The 20,551-nt window shown below is 43.6% G+C and overlaps 1 protein-coding gene across 2 annotated transcripts in view; it reads left to right on the forward strand.

The window, feature by feature from the left end:
• LOC140718199 (ephrin type-B receptor 2) overlaps positions 1-20,551 on the forward strand; it is a 443,811-nt gene that overhangs the window by 187,587 nt on the left and 235,673 nt on the right. Inside the window, exons 1-2 of one of the 2 annotated variants that reach the window (XM_073031646.1) lie at positions 8,188-8,214; positions 9,265-9,329. In XM_073031646.1, the coding sequence (XP_072887747.1) occupies positions 9,273-9,329 (57 nt within the window). In that variant the 5' untranslated portion in view covers positions 8,188-8,214; positions 9,265-9,272. Of the gene's footprint in view, positions 1-8,187; positions 8,215-9,264; positions 9,330-20,551 lie in introns of those variants that run through there. The other variant, XM_073031645.1, reaches the window with a different exon arrangement.

Consider the following 20,551-nt stretch of genomic DNA (forward strand, 5'->3'; position numbering starts at 1 on the left):
ACTTGGGTCTATGTCCATCGCCATTTGTGCCAAGTGTTCCGACTTCCACCATTCCCTCACTGTTGGTAAACTCCCAGGAGTTTCAAAATCATCTGTTGCTTGCAGCATCTGAGAGATAGTTCGCCGTAAAAAAAAAATGCCTTGAATATGGATCACACCTTGGTCGAGTGGTTGAATCAGCGATGTTGTGTTAGGCAGCAGGAAACGCACTGTTATGTTAGGATGAATGCTGTCCAAATGTTTAGGATGGGCTGGCGCATTGTCAAGCAAGAAAAGAACTTTAAAGGCAAGATTCTGTTCCTGGCAGTAGCGTCCCAGGGCTGTGTTACCTTCAGCTGATGCTGCGCTGTTTATAATTTCCAACTTTTTTTCAAGTGTTAAAGCGGTTCTCTGCCGCTCGGCTGATGACCCAGGGCATGACATTGGACGCTTAGGGGGCACAACACAAAATCTCTGTATCATAGGTAAAACCAACAAAAGTCTAAGAGCGCAAGATCGCACATCCACACCTTGCCAAAACCAATGCAAGAATGGTGGGAGTGAGACTGTGAGGTGTGCGCACGTGACTTGTATTGGTGGGAAAGCAGTTCTCCTCACATAACTGTGAGTTTTGAACGCATATAAGGAGACGGGTAGAAATAGGTTCCTTGCATAACTGTGAATCCGCACAGTCTGAAGACGCATATAACGAGGATGTACTCTAATTTGCCTCAAGATAGCAAGCACCTCCTCCTCTTCAATCTGTATAGGTTCCATGACCTCACTACTTGTTTGCCTTATTTCCATTGACTCCATGCCAGTTTCCTTAGTAAATACAGACACAAAAAAGCCATTTAAGATCTCCCCCATTTATTTTCTTTCCATACATAGCCAACCACTCGGATCTTCAAGAGGACCAATTTTATCCCTTTCTATCCTTTTGGTCTTAATATACCTGTAGAAGCTCTTTGGATTATCCTTCACCTTGACTGCCAAAGCTACCTCATGTCTTCTTTTAGCCCTCCTGATTTCTTTCTCAAGTATTTTCTTACTCTTTTTATACTCCTCAAGCATCTTATTTCCTCCCTGTTTCCTATACATGTTATACATCTCTCTCTTCTTCTTTATCAGGGTTCTAATATCCCCCGAGAACCAAGGTTCCTTATTCTTATTCACTTTACCTTTAATCCTGACAGGAACATACAAACTCTGCACTTTCAAAATGTCTCTTTTGAATGCCTCCCACTTACCAACGACATCCTTGCCAGAGAACAACCTGTCCCAATTCACACTTTTTAGATCCTTTCTCCTTTCTTCAAATTTGGCCTCTTTCCAGTTTAGAACCTCAACCTGAGGACCAGATCTATCTTTATCCATGATCAAGTTGAAACTAATGGCGTTATGATCACTGGAACCAAAGTGTTCCCCTACACACACTTCCGTCACCTGTCCTAACTCGTTTCCTAATAGGAGATCTAATATTGCATCCTCTCTAGTCGGTACCTCTATATATTGCTTTAGAAAACTTCCCTGGACACATTTTACAAACTCTAACCCATCTAAACCTTTAACAATATGGGAGTCCCAATCAATACGTGGAAAATTAAAATCCCCTACTATCAGAACTTTATGTTTCCCGCGGTTGTCTGCTATCTCTCTGCAGATTTGCTCCTCCAATTTTCGCTGACTATTGGGTGGTCTATATTACAACCCCATTCATGTGGTCATACCTTTCCTGTTTCTCAGCTCCACCCATATGGCCCCGGTAGACAAGCCATCCAATCTGTCCTGGTGAAGCACTGCTGTAACATTTTCTCTAACTAGCAATGCCACACCCCCACCCTTCATCCCTCTGCCTCTATCACGTCTGAAACATCTAAACCCTGGAACATTAAGCTGCCAGTCCTGCCCCTCCTGTAGCCAAGTTTCACTAATGGCTACAGTGTGATAATTCCACGTGTCAATCCATGCCCTCAGCTCGTCAGCCTCCCACAATACTCATCGCATTGAAATAGACACACCTCAGTAGATTATTACCACCACACATAATGCTTCTATTTGTGACTTTGCATGAAACTTTAACATCACCCCCATTCCACTATCTACTCTGGCACTCTGGTTCCCATCCCCCTGCAAATCTAGTTTAAACCCTTGCCCCCCAATTGCACCAACAAACCTCCCTGCAAGGACATTGGTCCCCCTGTCGTTCAGGTGTAACCCGTCTCTCTTTTACAGGTCCCACCTGCCCCAGAAGAGGTCCCAAATATCCTGAAATCTGAATCCCTGCCCCCTACACCAGTTCCTCAGCCATGTGTTCATCCTCCAGAACATCCAGTTCTTACCCTCACTGGCACGTGGCACAGGCAGCAATCCTGAGATTACCATCCTTGAGGTCCTGCTTTTTCACTTCCTACCAAGCTCTCTATACCCACTCTTCAGGACCTTCTCACTCTTTCTTCCTACGTCATTGGTACCAGTGAGCTAATTATGAGAATATACCGGGGAGAAGACATTGAAGTGTGTATGCTTATTACAATGACAGCAGAATGACAAGGCAATGTTTTTGCGAGAGTGTGTGTGTGTGTGTGTGTGTGTGTGTGTGTGTGTGTGTGTGTGTGTGTGTGTGTGTGTGTGTGTGTGTGTGTGTGTGTGTGTGTGTGTGTGTGTGTGTGTGTGTGTGTGTGTGTGTGTGTGTGTGTAAGTAACTGTCATTCTGCGTATTCCCATCGACCTTACCTGGACCATAGTTCTGCATATCTTCCCATCCATGTACTTATGCAACTTTTTCTTAAATATTGCAATCAAACCCACATCTACTACTTCCGCTGGCAGCTCATTCTGTCGATATGGGAATGCAATAGGAAAATGGTGTGAGGGGGAAAACTAACTGATTTCATTGAATGGTGGAGCTGGCTCATGGGGACACATGTTCTACTCCTGTTCTGATTTCTGATATTTCTGTTTTGAGATTGTGACCCATGATCTTAAACACAGCTTCCTATTGTAAAACACCCACAGACTTGTAAGCCTCCCATCCAAACCAGCAAAGCACCTTTGGATTTCATGGGTTCCATTTTATCACACTACATTCTACAAAGGTTACTAATTCTGGGTTATAGATATATTTCCACACAACCTAATGAACGGTGACACTGCATCACCCGGGCTACTATTTCAGTTTATTGTAACCTGAGTGAATGTGACATCTTAAGCATAATGAGGATGATTTTGGGAGTGGATCTGGGACAGACTGACCACAAGCCCTGCCCTGACTGCCCGTGCCCATCTGTTTCCAGAAATGACACCTTTAGACTCTGGTTCACCTCCCCAGTCCCTGATGCTGAAGTTGACAGAGTTTAGAGAGCTGCTTTAGTCCTCATGGAGATGGTGACTGGTCACAGTTCCCTGTGTTTTAGTTTCTGTTCACAGTATGTACAGGAATGAATAACCAAAGTTAGTCTAATGCCTGTGAAACAAGCAGTCATAGTAATATTTACAAACCCCACGCAACTGCCCTGATGTTAGTAGAATGGACTAGGATTGTTCATGCTTTGTTTAAAAGTACCATCTTTGCTGGATGCATTGGGTTGGTAGATAGTTATGGTTTCTGCCAGAACACTGATGATAACTGGTTTTCCTCCACTCTCATTTATTGCCTTCAGATGGATCATTGAAGCAATAAGAAACAGTCACATGGTAAATAAAAACACCATTCAAGATTGTTTGTCATTTCCAGTACACAAGTAAGAGGAGAGCAAAATAATTGTTACTTTGAAATGAATTTCAAAGTAACAACTGCCCTAGATCTTTTACATTGCTAGCAGGTGGGAAGTAAGATGTACAGTAAGCACTGTTCAGGCTTGAACACTTCTGTTAACACTCAGCATCAAATCTCTAACCCAATCCCGGTGACAAAATCTTCAACCTCAATTACTCCACTGCATTACTATGTATTGTAGCACACAATTATACCAGTACTAGCTAATCCATCATAGCTGCCCTGCCTCCTTATACCCTTTATTTACCACCTTATTGTCCCTGAAATGTTAAAGGAGAGGTCTAAAATATAGTACAACTTTGGCTTGTAAGGGGAAACTGCACTTGGAAATGACTCTTCGATTCTCTCAAGCATCTAGGCCGCCCATGTCATGTGATTGAATTCACGTCCAGTGAGGACTATCAGCTTGCTGTGGAACAGAAGTAGGAACTACATTCCCGTGTAATTCACTGGGGAGAGCAAACAGTGGCTGGTCTCCAGTCTGCTCTTCCTCACATTACCGTAGATGTCGGATTATAAGCCGCTACTTTTTTCCTACGCTTTGAACAGCTTTGAACACTGCGGCCTTTACTACGGTGCGGCTAATGCATGATTTTTTTTCATGCCGCCAAAAACATTTTGCCTCGTAACAGTAGACCAATAAAATTGATGAGTAGTTCACAAAGGTCCAATGAAATTGTACGATAAATCAAGTGCACTTTCACAATTAAATTATTGTAAATCAGTCATTTGTACTCACCTTCATCAACATGGAAAACACTCGAAGAAAAGCATTGTGCTGCCTTTATGGCAGTTATTTAGTTTATAATATTTTCGCTTAGTAATTCATTTGTTAGTATTTTCTAGTTGAATAAAGTATCTATCTATCTATCTATTTGTTTTCTGTACATCCCGGGATACTATGACATCACATCCGGTTTCGCCGCGTCTTGTGGGAAATACCGGTTTGCGATAAACGGGAAGGTGGGGGGGAGCACATTAGCCGAGCACATTACCCGAGCGCTTAGACCCGAGCGAAAACGCTGCTTTTAAGTTAAAGGCGATCAATAACTTTTCCTGGTAGGCTGCAGTATATATTTTTTTACGTCGTTAGGAGATATTGGAATGTTGTTCGTGCACTGTTCAGTAAAAAAGTATATGCAACGTAATTTGTGTGTTACCGATACGAATGTATATTTAAAAGTAGCCGTGTTAGAGGCACGGTTCGAAAAAAAGCATTTGCAATATGTATTTGTTTATGTTACCATACGGATTTAATTAAAAGTTAAAAAATCCTCACGTGTAATATCTTTCTGTGTAAATATCTCATATTACAACGTGGGACACCTGAGGCCTAAAATCCGGTGCGGCTTGTACAAGTACAAAATTGATTTTCTTTCTAAAATTAGAGCCAGCGGCTTTTAATCAGGTGCGCTCTGTAGTGCGAAATCTACGGTAATTTGTGACTCAGGACTATGTCTGCGCTGATTACATAGGAATGAAGTGACAGTGGCAGTATTAATTTGTTTTTAAAACACATTTCCAAGTAAAACAGCTCACATTCACTTAAGTAACAACAAGGTAGAGTGGAATTGGTTTATTATTGTTGCAAGTAATGAGATAACAGTAAACAACTTTTCTTGCAGAGGGTTTGTACAGATTGGATCATTTCGCAGTGCATTGAGGTAGAACATGGTAAAACAATAACAATGCAGAATCAAGTGTAACAGCTACAGAGAAAGTGCAGTGCAGGTAAACAGTAAGAGGCAAGATCATAATGAGGTAGATTGTGAGGGCTAGAATCCAACTAAGAGAAGAGAGAATGTCTGGGGTGGATGGGCACTTTGATTCTGCTGATTGCTTTACTGAGGCAGGAGGAGCAAACAGAGCCCATGGGGGTGGGGAGTGGTCGTCGCTGTTTCCATGATGTGCTGAGCTGTGTCCACAACACTGCAGTTTCTTTTGGTCATATGCAGTGCAGTTGCTGTTGCATCAATATTGATGCAGTTGCATCAATAAAGTATGTCTGTCTGTCTGTTATGTATCAAAATAAAATCTACTGTGAAGTTGGACCCAGAGTGTGCCACTAGAAGTCATTTATAGGTATAGTTGGGGAGGGTAAGAAGACTTGGGTCGTTAGAAATGCTCTGATTAAATAAACAGCCCATGTACTTGTCTGGACTTTGTGCTTGTAGCATTCATGGTTGTTTGTTATTGTCACTGACAGCAACTTTTTGATTATTGTTAATGCATAACTTAACATAGAGATCCCAAAACTGGTGCAAATGATCACCCTCAAGTTGAAATAAAAGAGAAAACGCTGGAAATACTCGGCAAGTCAGGCAGCATCTGTGGAAGAAGAAGGTACATTGTTTCAGTTGATTGTGAATTAGAGGCAAATAGGAGATGGGGTGATGGTGATAGGGACACCGCTGTGATACTAGTGACATCCTCAGCATCCATTCTCCTTCTCTGTGCTTTAATCTCTTTTCATATTTTCTCACTTGTGTAAGTTCTGGTGACTTGTAACATTAACTGTCTCTCTTCGCAGAAGCTGACTGACATTGGGAGTACTTACAGATTTTTTTGTTTTTATTTCAGCTTTATAGCATATGATGTAGAAAGAAGCCACTTTAGTTGACCAGGTGTATTAATGAAGTGTGGTTTCTTCATTCATTTCCTATGTAATCCAATCTCCCAACATTCTTTTCATTGTCTACCCCCCCCCCCAAATTCTACCCCTCAACCACCCACTCAAAGCAATTTCCAGCTGCCATTTAACCTTCTTACCTGCAGAACTTGGAGGAAACAGAAGCATCTGGAGCAGGAGTTCCCAACCTTTTTTATACTATGGACCCTGACCAGTAACCGAGGGGTCTGGGGATCCCTGATTCCGGAGAAAAGTAATGTACTCTCTGGGAGAATGTGCAAAGTACACCCAGACAGTGCTCCAAGTCAGAATTGAACCAAGGCAGTAAGGCAGATGTGCCACTCTGCCTCCCAATGTGCTTTCAGGTTATGTTCAATTCTCTGCACTGCTTGAGGAATGCCCATAATGACCTCTGTTCCGGTGAGTCTATTACTTTGCTCGTCCTTAGCAGGATCTCTTTACCTCCTAGATTTCAAGAAGATGTTAAACTAAACTTGCTCTGGACTGTGCTAGCGGTGACTGTATCATCTGGGTTCTCTCTACCTCTCCATCTCATGCTGCTTTGTCCCTTGCCTTTGTTCTCTCCTTCCTCACCCTATTCTGTTAAAAGATTATGGACTTGAAATATTTACTCTATCTTTTCTTTCTATATTTCCAGAATATTGTTTTTATTTAAGATTTGCAGCTTTGCTTTTATCACTTTTTGCAGGCACTTTGTAATTCTCTTAGATTAACGTTATGAAATATAACAAATTGAAAATTTTAATTTTTTTGAATATATATTTGTTCCAGCTTTTAGTTGGCAGGCTAATAAAATGTTAATGGAATTGGGTATTATGTACTGACGTGCCCTGAGAATTGGTTGTGAGACAGAAAGAAAACAACGAGAAGAAGCAGACCCACCTTAGGTTGGCAGACTGTGTGTGACTAGTGGAGGATGACAGGGAGCAGCAGTTGGAATACAGCTGCTCCAGTGAGTCAGCTAAAGGGAACAGAAGTCCTATTCTAATGTTTGTTAAAACTAGATAGGTTTGTGAGCCGATGAAGGATGTAAAGGCACTTGATGTGAATATGGACAAACTGAAGAAGATGACTCAGACTCAGCAGTGGGAACAGAATGCAGAACAATGTGAATTCGCCCACTTTGGCGAACATTACAGAAAAGCAGACTGTTCAATGTTCAATGGCACTGTTGATGCTCAAACGCACACAACTCACTGAGGCTGACATGAGCATGCAGTAGTGACCAACATGTTGTGTTTGCCTTTGTAACAAAGAAGTTTGACATCAGTCAAAGAGTTGTATAGGGCCTTAGCTAGCCTGTACCTGCGGTGTTGTAGGCGATTACCTGAGCATGTATGAGTGCAGTGTGACTCACTGAGCTGTTCCAGGGATGGCCGAATTGCCATATGAGGAGAGGTTGAGTTGATTGATTCAGGAGGAGGAAACCAGAGGACCATGAGCTAGTCCTCATTGGAGGATCGGTGGCGGAGAGGGTCAACAACATTAATTCCTCAGTGTTATCTTTTCCAAGGATTACTGGGGATTTCAGAGGACTATCTTTTACTGAGCCATGCACGTAAGCGTAAATACGAAGAAAACACGGCAGTGCCTCTACTTCCTTGGGAGTTTGTGAAGATTTGGCACGACATCTAATAATTTAACAAACCTCAATAGATGTGTGGTGGAGAGTATATTGACTGCATCACAGCCTGATATGGAAGCACCAATGCCCTTGAATGGACTGGAAAATCCTACAAAATGCCCAGTCCATCATGGGTAAAGCCCTCCCCACCACTGAGCCAATTTACATGGAGCATTGGCACAGGTAAGCAGCAGCTATTAATAGGGACCCCCACCACCCAGGTCATGCTGTCATCTTGTGGTTGCCATCAGGAAGACGGTACAGGAGCCTCAGAACCCATACCATCAAGTTTAGGGAAAGTTTTTACCCCTCAACCATCAGGCTCTTGAACCAAAGGGGATAACTTCATTCAACTTCATTTGCCCTATCACTGAAATGTTCCCACACACAATGGACTCACTTTTAAGGACTCTTCATCTCGTGTTCTTGGTATTTATTGCTTATTTATTTTTTATTATTATTTTTTCTCTTTGTATTTGCGCAGTTTGTTCTCTTTTGCACACTGGTTGAACAACAGACAAATGGTCTTTCATTGATTCTATTATGATTTTGTTATATTATTATGATTTATTGAGTATGCCCACAAGAAAATGAATCTCAGGGTTGTATATGGTGAGATATATTTACATCGATAATGTACCTTGAACTTTTGAATTTTGATTGGGACAGAATTCTCTGAATAAGATAACATCGATAAAAACTTTAAAAAAATTAAAAGGCTTCATAAGCTAGTTTCAGGGGCAGTGTTTCCTTGGTTGGGAAGTCACAGACTCGGGTCATAGTTTGAGATTCTAAGAAAGGATCAAGATGAGGAGTTTGGTAAAACTTTGGAACTCTCTATTGCAGAGAGCTGTGCACATTTAGTCACTGGGTTTATTTCATACAGAGATGAGTAGAGTTTTGGACATTAAGGGAATTTAAAGTGAAGATTGATATTTTAAAGATGATGTGTACCACCACTAGATTCTGCAAAGTGTATGCTTAGCATTCACACGTGACAGTACTCTGTCTGGAATCCAGAACTGATACCCTTCCACAGATGACGTTAGACAAGGGGAAGTACATTCCTCAGAGAATGCATTGCGTGTGGTCATCAGCTAGCGTCATCTCTTCAGTACTGACCACCACATTCAGATTGCTGCTTCTCCTTATGATTTTGGAATATAATATGAACAGTGGCTATTAAGCTATTTCCTGGTGACATTGGCTCAATGAATTTCCTCTTTTGTACAGAAACCTTGATGGATTCTACAACAGCAACAGCGGAGCTGGGGTGGACAGCCCATCCTTCCACTGGCGTGAGTACCTTCTCTGCACAAACAATTTGTTTGCCATTGGAGCACAGGAGTATTGCAATAACAAGGGACAGTAAGGTATGTTGTACATTGAACCAAAGGATTGGGAAGAGAGAGACAACATAATATTTAGCAGTGAGTAGCTCCAGGCCTTGTTTGCAAGGGGCCAACATAATGTTCAGTTTCTCAGACACTTGCTACTATCCTGAACATTCAGACAGACATACTCTATTGATCCCGAGGGAAATTGGATTTCGTTACAGCCGCACCAACCAAGAATAGTGAAGAAATATAGGAATATAAAACCATAAATAATTAAATAATAATAAGTTAATCATGCCAAGTGGAAATAAGTCCAGGACCAGCCTACTGGCTCAGGGAGTCTGACACTCCAAGGGAGGAGTTGTAAAGTTTGATGGCCACAGGCAGGAATGACTTCCTATGACGCTCAGTGTTGCATCTCGGTGGAATGAGTCTCTGGCTGAACGTACTCCTGTGCCTAACCAGTACATTATGGAGTGGATGGGAGACATTGTCCAAGATGGCATGCAACTTGGACAGCATCCTCTTTTCAGACACCACCGTCAGAGAGTCCAGTTCCACCCCCACAACATCACTGGCCTTACGAATGAGTTTCCGCCTCCCATAGATGCTGTCTGGCCTGCTGAGTTCTGCCAACATTTCGTGTTTTTTATTTATTTCCAGCATCTGCAGATTCACTCGTGTTGCCTTACGAATGAGTTTGTTGATTCTGTTGGTGTCTGCTACCCTCAGCCTGCTGCCCCAGCACACAACAGCAAACAAGATAGCACTGGCCACCACAGACTCGTAGATCATCCTCAGCATTGTCCGGCAGATGTTAAAGGACCTCAGTCTCCTCAGGAAATAGAGACGGCTCTGACCCTTCTTGTAGACAGCCTCAGTGTTCTTTGACCAGTCCAGTTTTTGTCCATTCGTATCCCCAGGTATTTGTAATCCTCCACTATGTCCACACTGACCCCTTGGATGGAAACAGGGGTCATCGGTGCCTTAGCCCTCCTCAGGTCCACCACCAGCTCCCTAGTCTTTTTCACATTTAGCTGCAGATGATTCTGCTCGCACCATGTGACAAAGTTTCCCACCGTAGCCCTGTACTCAGCCTCATCTCCCTTGCTGATGCATCCAACTATGGCAGAGTCATCAGAAAACTTCTGAAGGTGGCAAGACTCTGTGCAGTAGTTGAAGTCCGAGGTGTAGATGATGAAGAGAACGGGAGACAGGACAGTCCCCTGTAGAGCCCCAGTGCTGCTGACCACTCTGTCTGACACACAATGTTGCAAGCGCACGTACTGTAGTCTGCCAGTCAGGTAATCAATAATCCATGACACCAGGGAAGCATCCACCTGCATCACTGTCAGCTTCTCACCCAGCAGAGCAGGGCAGGTGGTGTTGAACTCACTGGAGAAGTCAAAAAACATGACCCTCACAGTGCTCGCCGGCTTGTCCAGGTGGGCGTAAACACGGTTCAGCAGGTAGATGATGGCATCCTCAGTTCCTAGTCGGGGCTGATAGGTGAACTGTAGGGGGTCTAAATGTGGCCTAACCATAGGGCTGAGCTGCTCTAGAACAAGTCTTTCCAGGGTCTTCATGATGTGGGAGATCAATGCCACCGGTCTGTAGTCATTAGAGCCACTGGGGCACGGCGTCTTCGGTACAGGGACGAGGCAGGACGTCTTCCACAGCTCAGGAACCCTCTGGAGACTCAGGATCAAGTTGAAGACATGGTGAAGTACTCCACATAGCTGGGGGGCACAGGCTTTGAGCACTCTGGTTTCAGGTGAGGGAGGGGTGTAGTCATGAGAGCAGGGTGGGGGGCTGTGAGGAGGGGTAGGAGGGGAGAGTGGAGTATGTGTTGGTTGGGGGCCGACAACAGATGAGTCATGTGGGGGATGGGCAGGGGCCACAGTGTCAAATCTATTGAAGAACAGGTTAAGTTCGATGGCCCTGTCCACACTGCCTTCAGCTCCTCTGTTGCTGGTTTGCCGGAACTCAGTTTTGGTCCTCATTCCACTCCAGACCTCTCTCATGTTGTTCTGCTGGAGTTTCCACTCAAGCTTCCTCCTATACCTGTCTTTAGCCTCCCTGATCTTGGCTTTTAGGTTCCTCTGTATTGTCCTCAGATATTTCCATCTCTAAACGCCCTCTTTTTAGCGTTCAGGATGTCCTTAATGTCCTTTGTTACCCATGGCTTGTTATTTGAATAACAAATAATAAACTCTCACAGTTATGGCCATAGTTAAGTTGGAGGTGAATGGAGGGACAAGGAGGGTTAGGGACATGGGAGAAGTGAGGCTAGAGAGAGCTAAGGAGGTAAGATTAAGCATTAGGGCTGTAGTTTATAATGTTCATCCCAGCCATGACCATCCCCATCCTAGTGTGGATGTGAACGGGACACTTGGACGGTACATTGCCTCCCAGGTACCAGGGACAGGGACATCACGGATTGTGTCCACAGCATTTTAGCGAGGGAGGGAGAATAGTCAAATGTCATGGTTCATATTGGTACCAATGATATAGGAAGGAAAAGCAAAGAGATCCAAACAGGGAATTTAGAGAGCTAGGCAGAAATCTGAGAAGCAGGACCTCCAAGATTGTAATTTCTGGATTGCTGCCTGTGCCGTGTGCCAGTGAGGGTAGAAACAGGATGATTTAGCAGATAAATGCGTGGCTGAGAAGCTGGTGCAGGGGGCAGGGCTTCAGGTTCTTGGATCATTGGGATCTTTTCTGGGTGAGGTATGACCTGTGCAAAAGGGACAGGTTGCACCTGAACCAGAGGGGGCCAGTATTCTCATGGGCAGGTTTGTTAGAGCTGTGCAGAGGGTTTAAACTAACTTGGCAGTGGGGTGGGAACCGGAATGAAGGGATTGATGATAGTATAGATGGTAAAAAAAAAAGCAAAGATAGCATGTAGTCAGGCTGTCAGGTAGGACGGGCAGATGATAGGACAAAGTTGCAGCCAGCAGGGTGAGTATCAGTGCATTAGGGATGCAGAATCAAAAAGGGTAGCAAATACAGTACTCAAAGTGTTACATCTCAATGCCCAGAGTATTAGAAATAAGGTGAATGATCTAGTTACACTATTACAGATTGTCAGGTACGATGTGGCCATCACTGAATCATGACTGAAGGATGGTTGTAGTTGGGAGCTGAATGTCCAAAGTTACACGTTGTATCAGAAGGATAGAAAGGTAGGTGGAGGGGGTGGTGTGGCTTTGCTGGTAAAGAATGGTATGAAATAAGTGGAAAGATGTGACATAGGATTGGAAGATGTTGAATCCTTGTGGGTTGAGTTAAGAAATTGCAAGGATAAAAGGACCCTGTTGGTGCTTATATACAGGCCTCCCAACAGTAGCTGGGATGTGGACCACAGACTACAACAGGAAATAGAAATGGTGTGTCAGAGGGCAATGAACCATAGAATCATAGAACATTACAGCACAGAAACAGGCCCTTCGGCCCTTCTTGGCTGTGCTGAATCATTTTTCTGCCTAGTCCCACTGAGCTGCACCTGGACCATATCCCTCCATACTCCTCTCATCCATGTACCTGTCCAAGATTTTCTTAATCTTCATCTGGCAGCTCATTCCACACTCCCACCACTCTCTGTGTGAAGAAGCTCCCCGCCCCCCCAATATTCCCTTTAAACTTTTCCCCCTTCACCCTTAATCCATGTCCTCTGGTTTTTTTCTCCCCTAGCCTCAGTGGAAAAAGCCTGCTTGCATTCAATCTATCTATACCCATCGTAATTTTATATACCTCTATCAAATCTCTCCTCATTCTTCTGTGCTCCAGGGAATAAAATCCTAACCTTTTCAACCTTTCTCTGTAACTCAGTTTTTCAAGTACCAGCAACATCCTTGTAAACCTTCTCTGCAGTCTTTCAACCTTATTAATATCCTTCCTGTAATTCCAAAACTGCTCACAATGCTCCAAATTCGGCCTCACCAATGCCTTATACAACCTCACCATAACATTCCAACTCTTATACTCAATACTTTGATTTATAAAGGTCAATGTACCAAAAGCTCTCTTTACTATGTTATGATAGTTATGGGAGATTTTGACATGCAGGTCAGTTGGGAAAATCAGGTTGGTTATGGATCTCAAGAGGTGAATGCCTATGAGATGGCTTTTTAGAACAGTTTGTTGATCAAATATACTGGATTGGGTGTTACGTAATGAACCGGAGGCGATTAGGGAGCTTAAGGTAAAAGAGCCCTTCGGAGCCAGTGATCACGATACGATTGAGTTCAACTTGAAATTTGATAGGGAAAACGTAAAGTCTGACATAGCAGTAGTTCAGTGGAGAAAGGAAATTACAGGGGTATGAGGAAAGAGTTGGTGAAAGTAAACTGGAAGGAGCTGCTGGCAGGGATGACAGCAATGGCATGTATTTCTGGGAAAAAATGAGGAAGGTACAGGACTGATGTATTCCAAAAACAAAGAAATAGTCAAATGGCAAAACAGTACAACTATGGCTGATAAGGGAAGTAAAAACTAATAAAAGAGTAAAAATAAAAGAGACGGGGATACAACAAAGCAAAAATTTACAGGAAGAAAGAGGATTGTGAAGCTTTAAAAAAACTACAAAGAGCATCTAAAAGAATCATTAGAAGGGAAAAGATGAAATATTAAAGCAAGCTAGCAAACAGTATCAAAGTGGATTGTAAAACCTTTCTCAAGTATGTAAAAAATAAAAGAGAGATGAGAGTGGATATAGGACCACCAGAAAATAAAGACGGAGAAATAATAATAGGGGACAAGGAGATGGCGGGTGAACTAAGTGAGTATTTTGCATCAGTCTTCACTATGGAAGACACTAACAGTGTGCCAGATAATGTAGTGTGTGCAAAGGAAGAGAGGTGAGTGCAGTTACTATTACGAGGGAGAAGGTACTCAAAAAACTGGGAGATCTAAGGGTACATAAGTCACCTGGACCAGATGAACTGCATCCTAGCGTACTGAAAGAGGCAGCGGTAGGCATTGTGGAGGCATTAGTAATAACCTTTCAAAAATCATTGGACTCTGGCATAATGCCAGAGGACAGAGGACTAGAAAATTGCAAATGTCACTCCACTCTATTTAAGAAAGGAGGAAGTCAGCAGAAAGGAAACTATGGACCAGTTAACTTGACCTCAGTGGTTGGGAAGATGTTGCAGTCAATTGTAAAGGATGAGGTTATGGAGTATTTGATGACACAGGACAAGATAGAACAAAGTCAGCATGGTTTCTTTAAGGGAAAATTGTGCCTGACAAATCTGTTGGAATTCTTTGAGCAGATTACACCTAGGTAGATAAAGGGAATGGAGTGGATGTTGTATATTTAGACAACAAATCTGTTGGAATTCTTTGAGGAGATTACAAGTAGGATAGATAGATAAAGGGGTTCTGACTTTTCAGAAGTCCATCGACAAGGCGCCACACATGAGGCTGCTGACCAAGTTAAGAGCAAATAGTATTAGAGGAAAATTATTGGCATGATTAAAACATTGGTTGATTGGTAGGAGGCAGTGAGTGGGAATAAAACATTGCTCTTTTGGTTGGCTGCTAGTGACTAGTGGTGCTCTGTAGGGGTCGTTGTTCGGACTGCTTCTTTTTATGCTGTGTATCAATGCTTTAGCTGATGAAATAGATGGCTTTGTTGTCAAGTTTGCAGATGATACGAAGATTGGTGGAGAGGCAGGTAGTGTTGAGGAAACAGGTAGGCTGCTGAAGGACTTAGACAGGTTAGGAGAATGGGCAAGAAAGTGGCAAATGAAATACAATGTTGGAAAACACATGGTCATGCACTTTGGTAGTAGAAATAAATGTACAGGCAATTTTGTAAATGGGGAGAAAATCCAAAAATCTAAGATGCAAAGGGATTTGGGAGTTGATGGTGAGGAAGGTAAATGTGATATTAGAATTTATTTCAAGAAGTCTAGAATACAAGAGCAGGGCTGTGATGCTGAGGCTTTATAGGGCACAGGCGTGGCTGCACCTTGAGTATTGTGAACAGTTTTGGACTTAACATCTAAGAAAAGATGTGCTGACATTGGAGAGGGTCCAGAGGTGGTTCACAAGGATGATTCTGGAATGAAAGGGTTATCATGAAAGGAACATTTGGTGGCTGTGAGTCTGTACTCACTGGAATTTAGAAGGATGAAAGGCGATCTAGCCCTTTTGAATGTTGAAAGGCCTAGACAGAGTAGATGTTTACAAGGACGTTGCCTGGATTGGGGAGCATGCCTTATGAGAATAGGTTGAGTGAACTCACCCTTTTTTCCTTGGAGCGATGGAGAATGAGAGGTGACCTGATAGAGGTGTACAATATAATGAGAGGCATTGATCGTGTGGATAATCAGAGGCTTTTCCCCAGGGCTGAAATGGCTAGCACGAGAGGGCATAGTTTTAAGGTGCTTGGAAGTAGGTACAGAGGAGATGTCATGGGTAATTTTTTTACACGGAGAGTGATAAGTGAGTGGAATGGGCTGCTGGCAGCGGTGGTGGAGGTGGAAACGATGGGGTCTTTTAAGAGACTCCTGGATGGCTACATGGAGCTTAGAAAAATGGAGGGCTATGGGTAAAGTCTAGGTAGTTTTAAGGTAGGGACATGTTCGGCACAGCTTTGTGGGCCGAAGGGCCTGTATTGTGCTGTATGTTTTCTATGTTTCTATGTGGAAATGGTGTTTCCCATGGTGGGGGAGTTTAGAACAAGAGGGCACAGCCTCAAGATAGAGGGGCATCCATTTAAAACAGAGATGCCGAGAAATTTCTTTGCAGGGGTGTCAAATTCATTTTAGGTCATGGGCCGGATTGAGCAAAATGTAGCTTCATGCGGGCCGGATCAGTCGGACGCGTGCGAACGCAGCTTTCGTTGCCTCCGTTTTTTCAGCCTGCTCTCATGTGTCTCAGTCTCTGCTATAACTACAAAGTGTTTCACTTTACAAATTCCGTTTCTTATGAAGAAGACTGCCAAATAAACACTAAAAACCCTGAAAACCTGGTACCTGAATAAACTCAGCATTAGCCATATCATACGCCATAGGCGCTTCGATTACTGGGGCCAGCTTTAATAGTAATTAGATATTATCTCGCGGGCCAAAGATAATTCCACCGCGGGCCGGATTTGGCCCGCAGGCCTTGAGTTTGACATATATGAGCTAGAGGGTGGTGAATTTGTGGAATTTGTTATCGCAGGCAGTTGTGGAGGCTAGGTCGTTGGGTGTATTTAACACAGAACTTGATCAGTTCTTGATTGGCACGGCATGAATGTTACAGGGAGAAGGCTGATGAATGGGGTTGAGAAGGGAAAAGGATCAGCCATGATTGAATGGTGGAGCAGACTCAATGGGCCAAATGGCCTAACTCTGCTCCTATGTCTTATGGTCTTACGGTCTTATGGCATCACTGACATATTTACTGCAGTAATATCAAGGTAGATAACAATACCAGGTCCTTTCTTTCTGAAATGAAGCACTGCCATTCCATTTGTTTGAAATGAAATTATAACAACATTGCTCTTCAGATAGATAAAAAGAGCTCTCCATACTACAGTGCCAGTGAGGAGGCCTGAACGTATTCCTCTCTCTGACCAGTTGATAAAACACAGTCGGATTCAATCATGCGCTCCAGAAAAGATGTTCAACGTAAGGAGAATCTGCCAGATTCTGGCATGTGGCAGATTATCGTGTGTGTCCGAAGCTGGGTAGCATTCTCCTTACCATCAGAGTAACTCAATGATTTTAAAACCAAAGAGGAAAACTAATCTTCAGCCTCAAGTATATCACACAGAGATTTGCTCAGAATTATGATCAGATTATATTTCAGTGTTTGAAGTAAAGTCCACATCACAAGCCTCAGAGGCAGCGAATGAGAGAAAACATCTACTGCATTCCTCACATTAAATATTTATAGTTTTATGTAAAAATTCCATGAATTTTGTTCTACAGTAGAGTCTAGTACATCGGGACCAGTATCTTTTGGCCCAAAGAAGCAGCTGCTCTAATTAGCCGAAGTTTCATGGAAATTGCTAAAAGAGGTATGAAAAAGATAAACTACCATTTAACTAAGTATCGAATTATGCAGATAAATGAAATATAGAACAAATCAGAACTTTACCAATAGTACTACAGTACGACAGTGCCTGTTTCTAATTTTGGTTAACTTCAATGACAATTAAAATGGTGCAAATGTTACATAGTTCCTAATAGTTACTGAGTAAGGAATTCATCTAGTGTACGCTACTGTTGATCTTTTTCCCGCGCTGACATGGATGATTCATCAGGGACATTCATAAATGGATCATAGACCCATTCCTTTGCACATCTTGGGTCATTTGCAGTTGGGAAGTAATGCTCGAGTTCTGTCGACAGCGAAGATAGGTGATTGCGTACCAGCTGTGAGAAGGACGGTGCAGCCTCAGTCTCTCCCAAAATCCCAGCTAATATTGGGAACATGTCAAATATGCCCCTGTCCACTCCTCGTCCCCACAGTTCCAGTTTGGCTTTGAAAGCAGACACCTTATCTGCCAGCTTGAAGACAATTGTCATTCTCCCCTGAAGTGACAAATTGAGTTCATTGAAGATGTCGCATAGATCAGCAAGTTTTGCTATCCACTCCTCGTCACTGAAGTATGCTGCCAGTGGTGACTTTTTTCCTGAAACAAATCTCTGTAGCGGCTCTCTTAACTCAAAAACCCTGGCCAGGGCTCTCCCCCTTGATAGCCACCTGAATTCAGTGTGTAAGAGAAGTGTTTGTGCTCTGCATCCATTTCCTCACAAAGCTGCTCAAACAGATGTGAGTTAAGGGCTTTTGCTTTGATGTGATTGATAACTTCAACAACGTCACTCAATATGCTGTTAAGATCAGTGTTAAGGCCATTGTCGTAGCAGCCAGGCCATCGTCAGAGTGGACTGAGGCAGAGTGGGACAGCTTTAGCTCAATCAGGCTTCAGCAAGAACAGGCAGAGGTGAAGTTTGAACGGGGCACGACTGCGCAAGCACATGAAAGTTGGCCTCTGAGATCAGTGGGGGAGTTTAAAAAACGAGCAGAGGCTGAGTACGAGCTTCAGTCCAGGTGAGGTAAGGCCGGGTAAGCTCCTTTAATTAATCTAATTAGCTTAGGAGTAGGTAATGGAGGCAGCAGCTAGGGCAGTTGAGTGCTCCGTTTGCAGTATGTGGGAAGTCAGGGCGAGCACTGTTGTCCCTGATGACTACACCTGCAAAAGGTGCATCCAGCTGCAGCTCCTGACAAACCGAGTTAGGGAACTGGAGCTGGATGAACTTCGGATCATTCAGGAGGCAGAGGCAGAAATAGACAGGAGTTTCAGGGAGATAGTCATCCCTAGGAGTCAGGAGACAGGTAGTTGGGTGACTGTCAGGAGAGGGAAGGGGAATAAACAGGAAGAGCAGAGCACCCCTGTGGCCGTTCCAATCAGTAATAAGTATACTGTTTTGGATACTGTTGGTGGGGACAACCTACCAGGGACAAGTTGCAGTGGTTGCGTCTCTGGCACCGAGACTGGACCCTCAGCTCAGAAGGAAAGGAGGGAAAAGAGGAGAGCAGTAGTGATAGGGGATTTGATAGTTAGGGGGACAGATAGGAGGTTCTGTGGAAGAGATCGAGAATCCTGGATGGTCTGTTGCCTCCCTGGTGCCAGGGTCCGCGATATTTCGGTTCGAGTTCTCAGTATTCTCAAGAGGGAGGGTGAGCAGCCGGATGTCGTGGTCCATGTAGGGACCAATGACGTGTGTAGGAAGAGTGAGGAGGTCCTGAAAGGTGAGTTTAGGGAGCTAGGTGCCAAGTTAAAGGACAGGAACTCCAAGATAGCAATCTCAGGATTGCTACCAGTGCCACGTGCAGGTGGGTTTAGAAATAGTAAGATAGTGCAGATCAACATGTGGCTGAAGACATGGTGCAGGAGGGAGGGCTTCAGATTTATAGATAATTGGGCAGTTTTCCAGGGAAGGTGGGACCTGTTCCGGCGGGACGGTTTACATCTGAACTGGAGTGGGACACATATTCTTGCAGGTAGATTTACTAGAGAGGCTCCAGTGGATTTAAACTAGATACAAGGGGGGAGGGGAACCAGAGTGTAGGAACAGATGTATGGGAGAAGGAAGAAAAAGAAGATAGTAAAGTTGTTTGCACCAGTTTCACTCTGCCTCCTCCGCCAGCTGCCTATCACCTCTCATGATTCTGCCTTCTTCTACTACACAGTGCTTTCACCTTACATTCCTTCTTCACCTTTCCTGCCTATCCCCACCCTGCTTCCCTTCCCCCACCCCTTAATCTTCCCTCTGATTGGTTTTTAACCTGACACCCGCTAGCCTTCTCCTTCCCACCCTCCCCTCACCTTCTTTATGGGGCCCCTGCCCCCTCCCCCTTCAGTCCTGATGAAGGGTCTCAGCCCAAAACGTTGACTGTTTGTTTCCACGGATGCTGCCCAACCTGCTGAGTTTCTCCAGCTTGTTGTACGTGTTGAAGAGATCAGGCTAACTGGCCTATAATTTCTTTTCTTCTACCTTCCTCCCTTCTAACTAGTCAGAGCATCAAAGAAATTTGGGGAGAAGTTAGGAGAATGGGGATAATAAATTAGCCATGATGGAATGGTGGATCTCACTTGATGGGCCAATAGCCTAATTCTGCTTCTATGTCTTATGGTCGAAGATGCCCAGTGAGATGCTTCCTGTGGAGTCCTTTCAGACTCACCACTCAGAGATGAGCTGGAGCACGAAAAAGAGAGAGATCTACAATAAATATAGGCAGCATGGAGTAAATGAGGTGATCGAGGAATATAAAGAATGTAAAAAGAATCTTAAAGAAATTAGAAAAGCTAAAAGGAGATATGAGGTTGCTTTGCGAAGTAAGCTGTTAATAAATCCGAAGGGTTTCTACAGTTATATTAATAGCAAAAGGATACTGAGGGATAAAATTGGTCCCTTAGAGAATCAAAGTGGACAGCTATGTGTGGAGCCGAAAGAGATGGGGGAGATTTTGAACGATTTCTTTTCTTCGGTATTCACTAAGGAGAAGGAATTGTGTAAGGTAAGGGAAACGAGTAGGGAAGTTCTGGAAACTATGACGATTAAAGAGGAGGAAGTACTGGTGCCTTTAAGGAATATATAAGTGGATAAATCTCCAGGTCTTGACAGGATATTCCCTAGGACCTTGAGGGAAGTTAGTGTAGAAATAGCAGGGGCTCT

This window comes from Hemitrygon akajei, chromosome 29 (assembly GCF_048418815.1).
Source record: "Hemitrygon akajei chromosome 29, sHemAka1.3, whole genome shotgun sequence".
NCBI lineage: Eukaryota > Metazoa > Chordata > Chondrichthyes > Myliobatiformes > Dasyatidae > Hemitrygon > Hemitrygon akajei.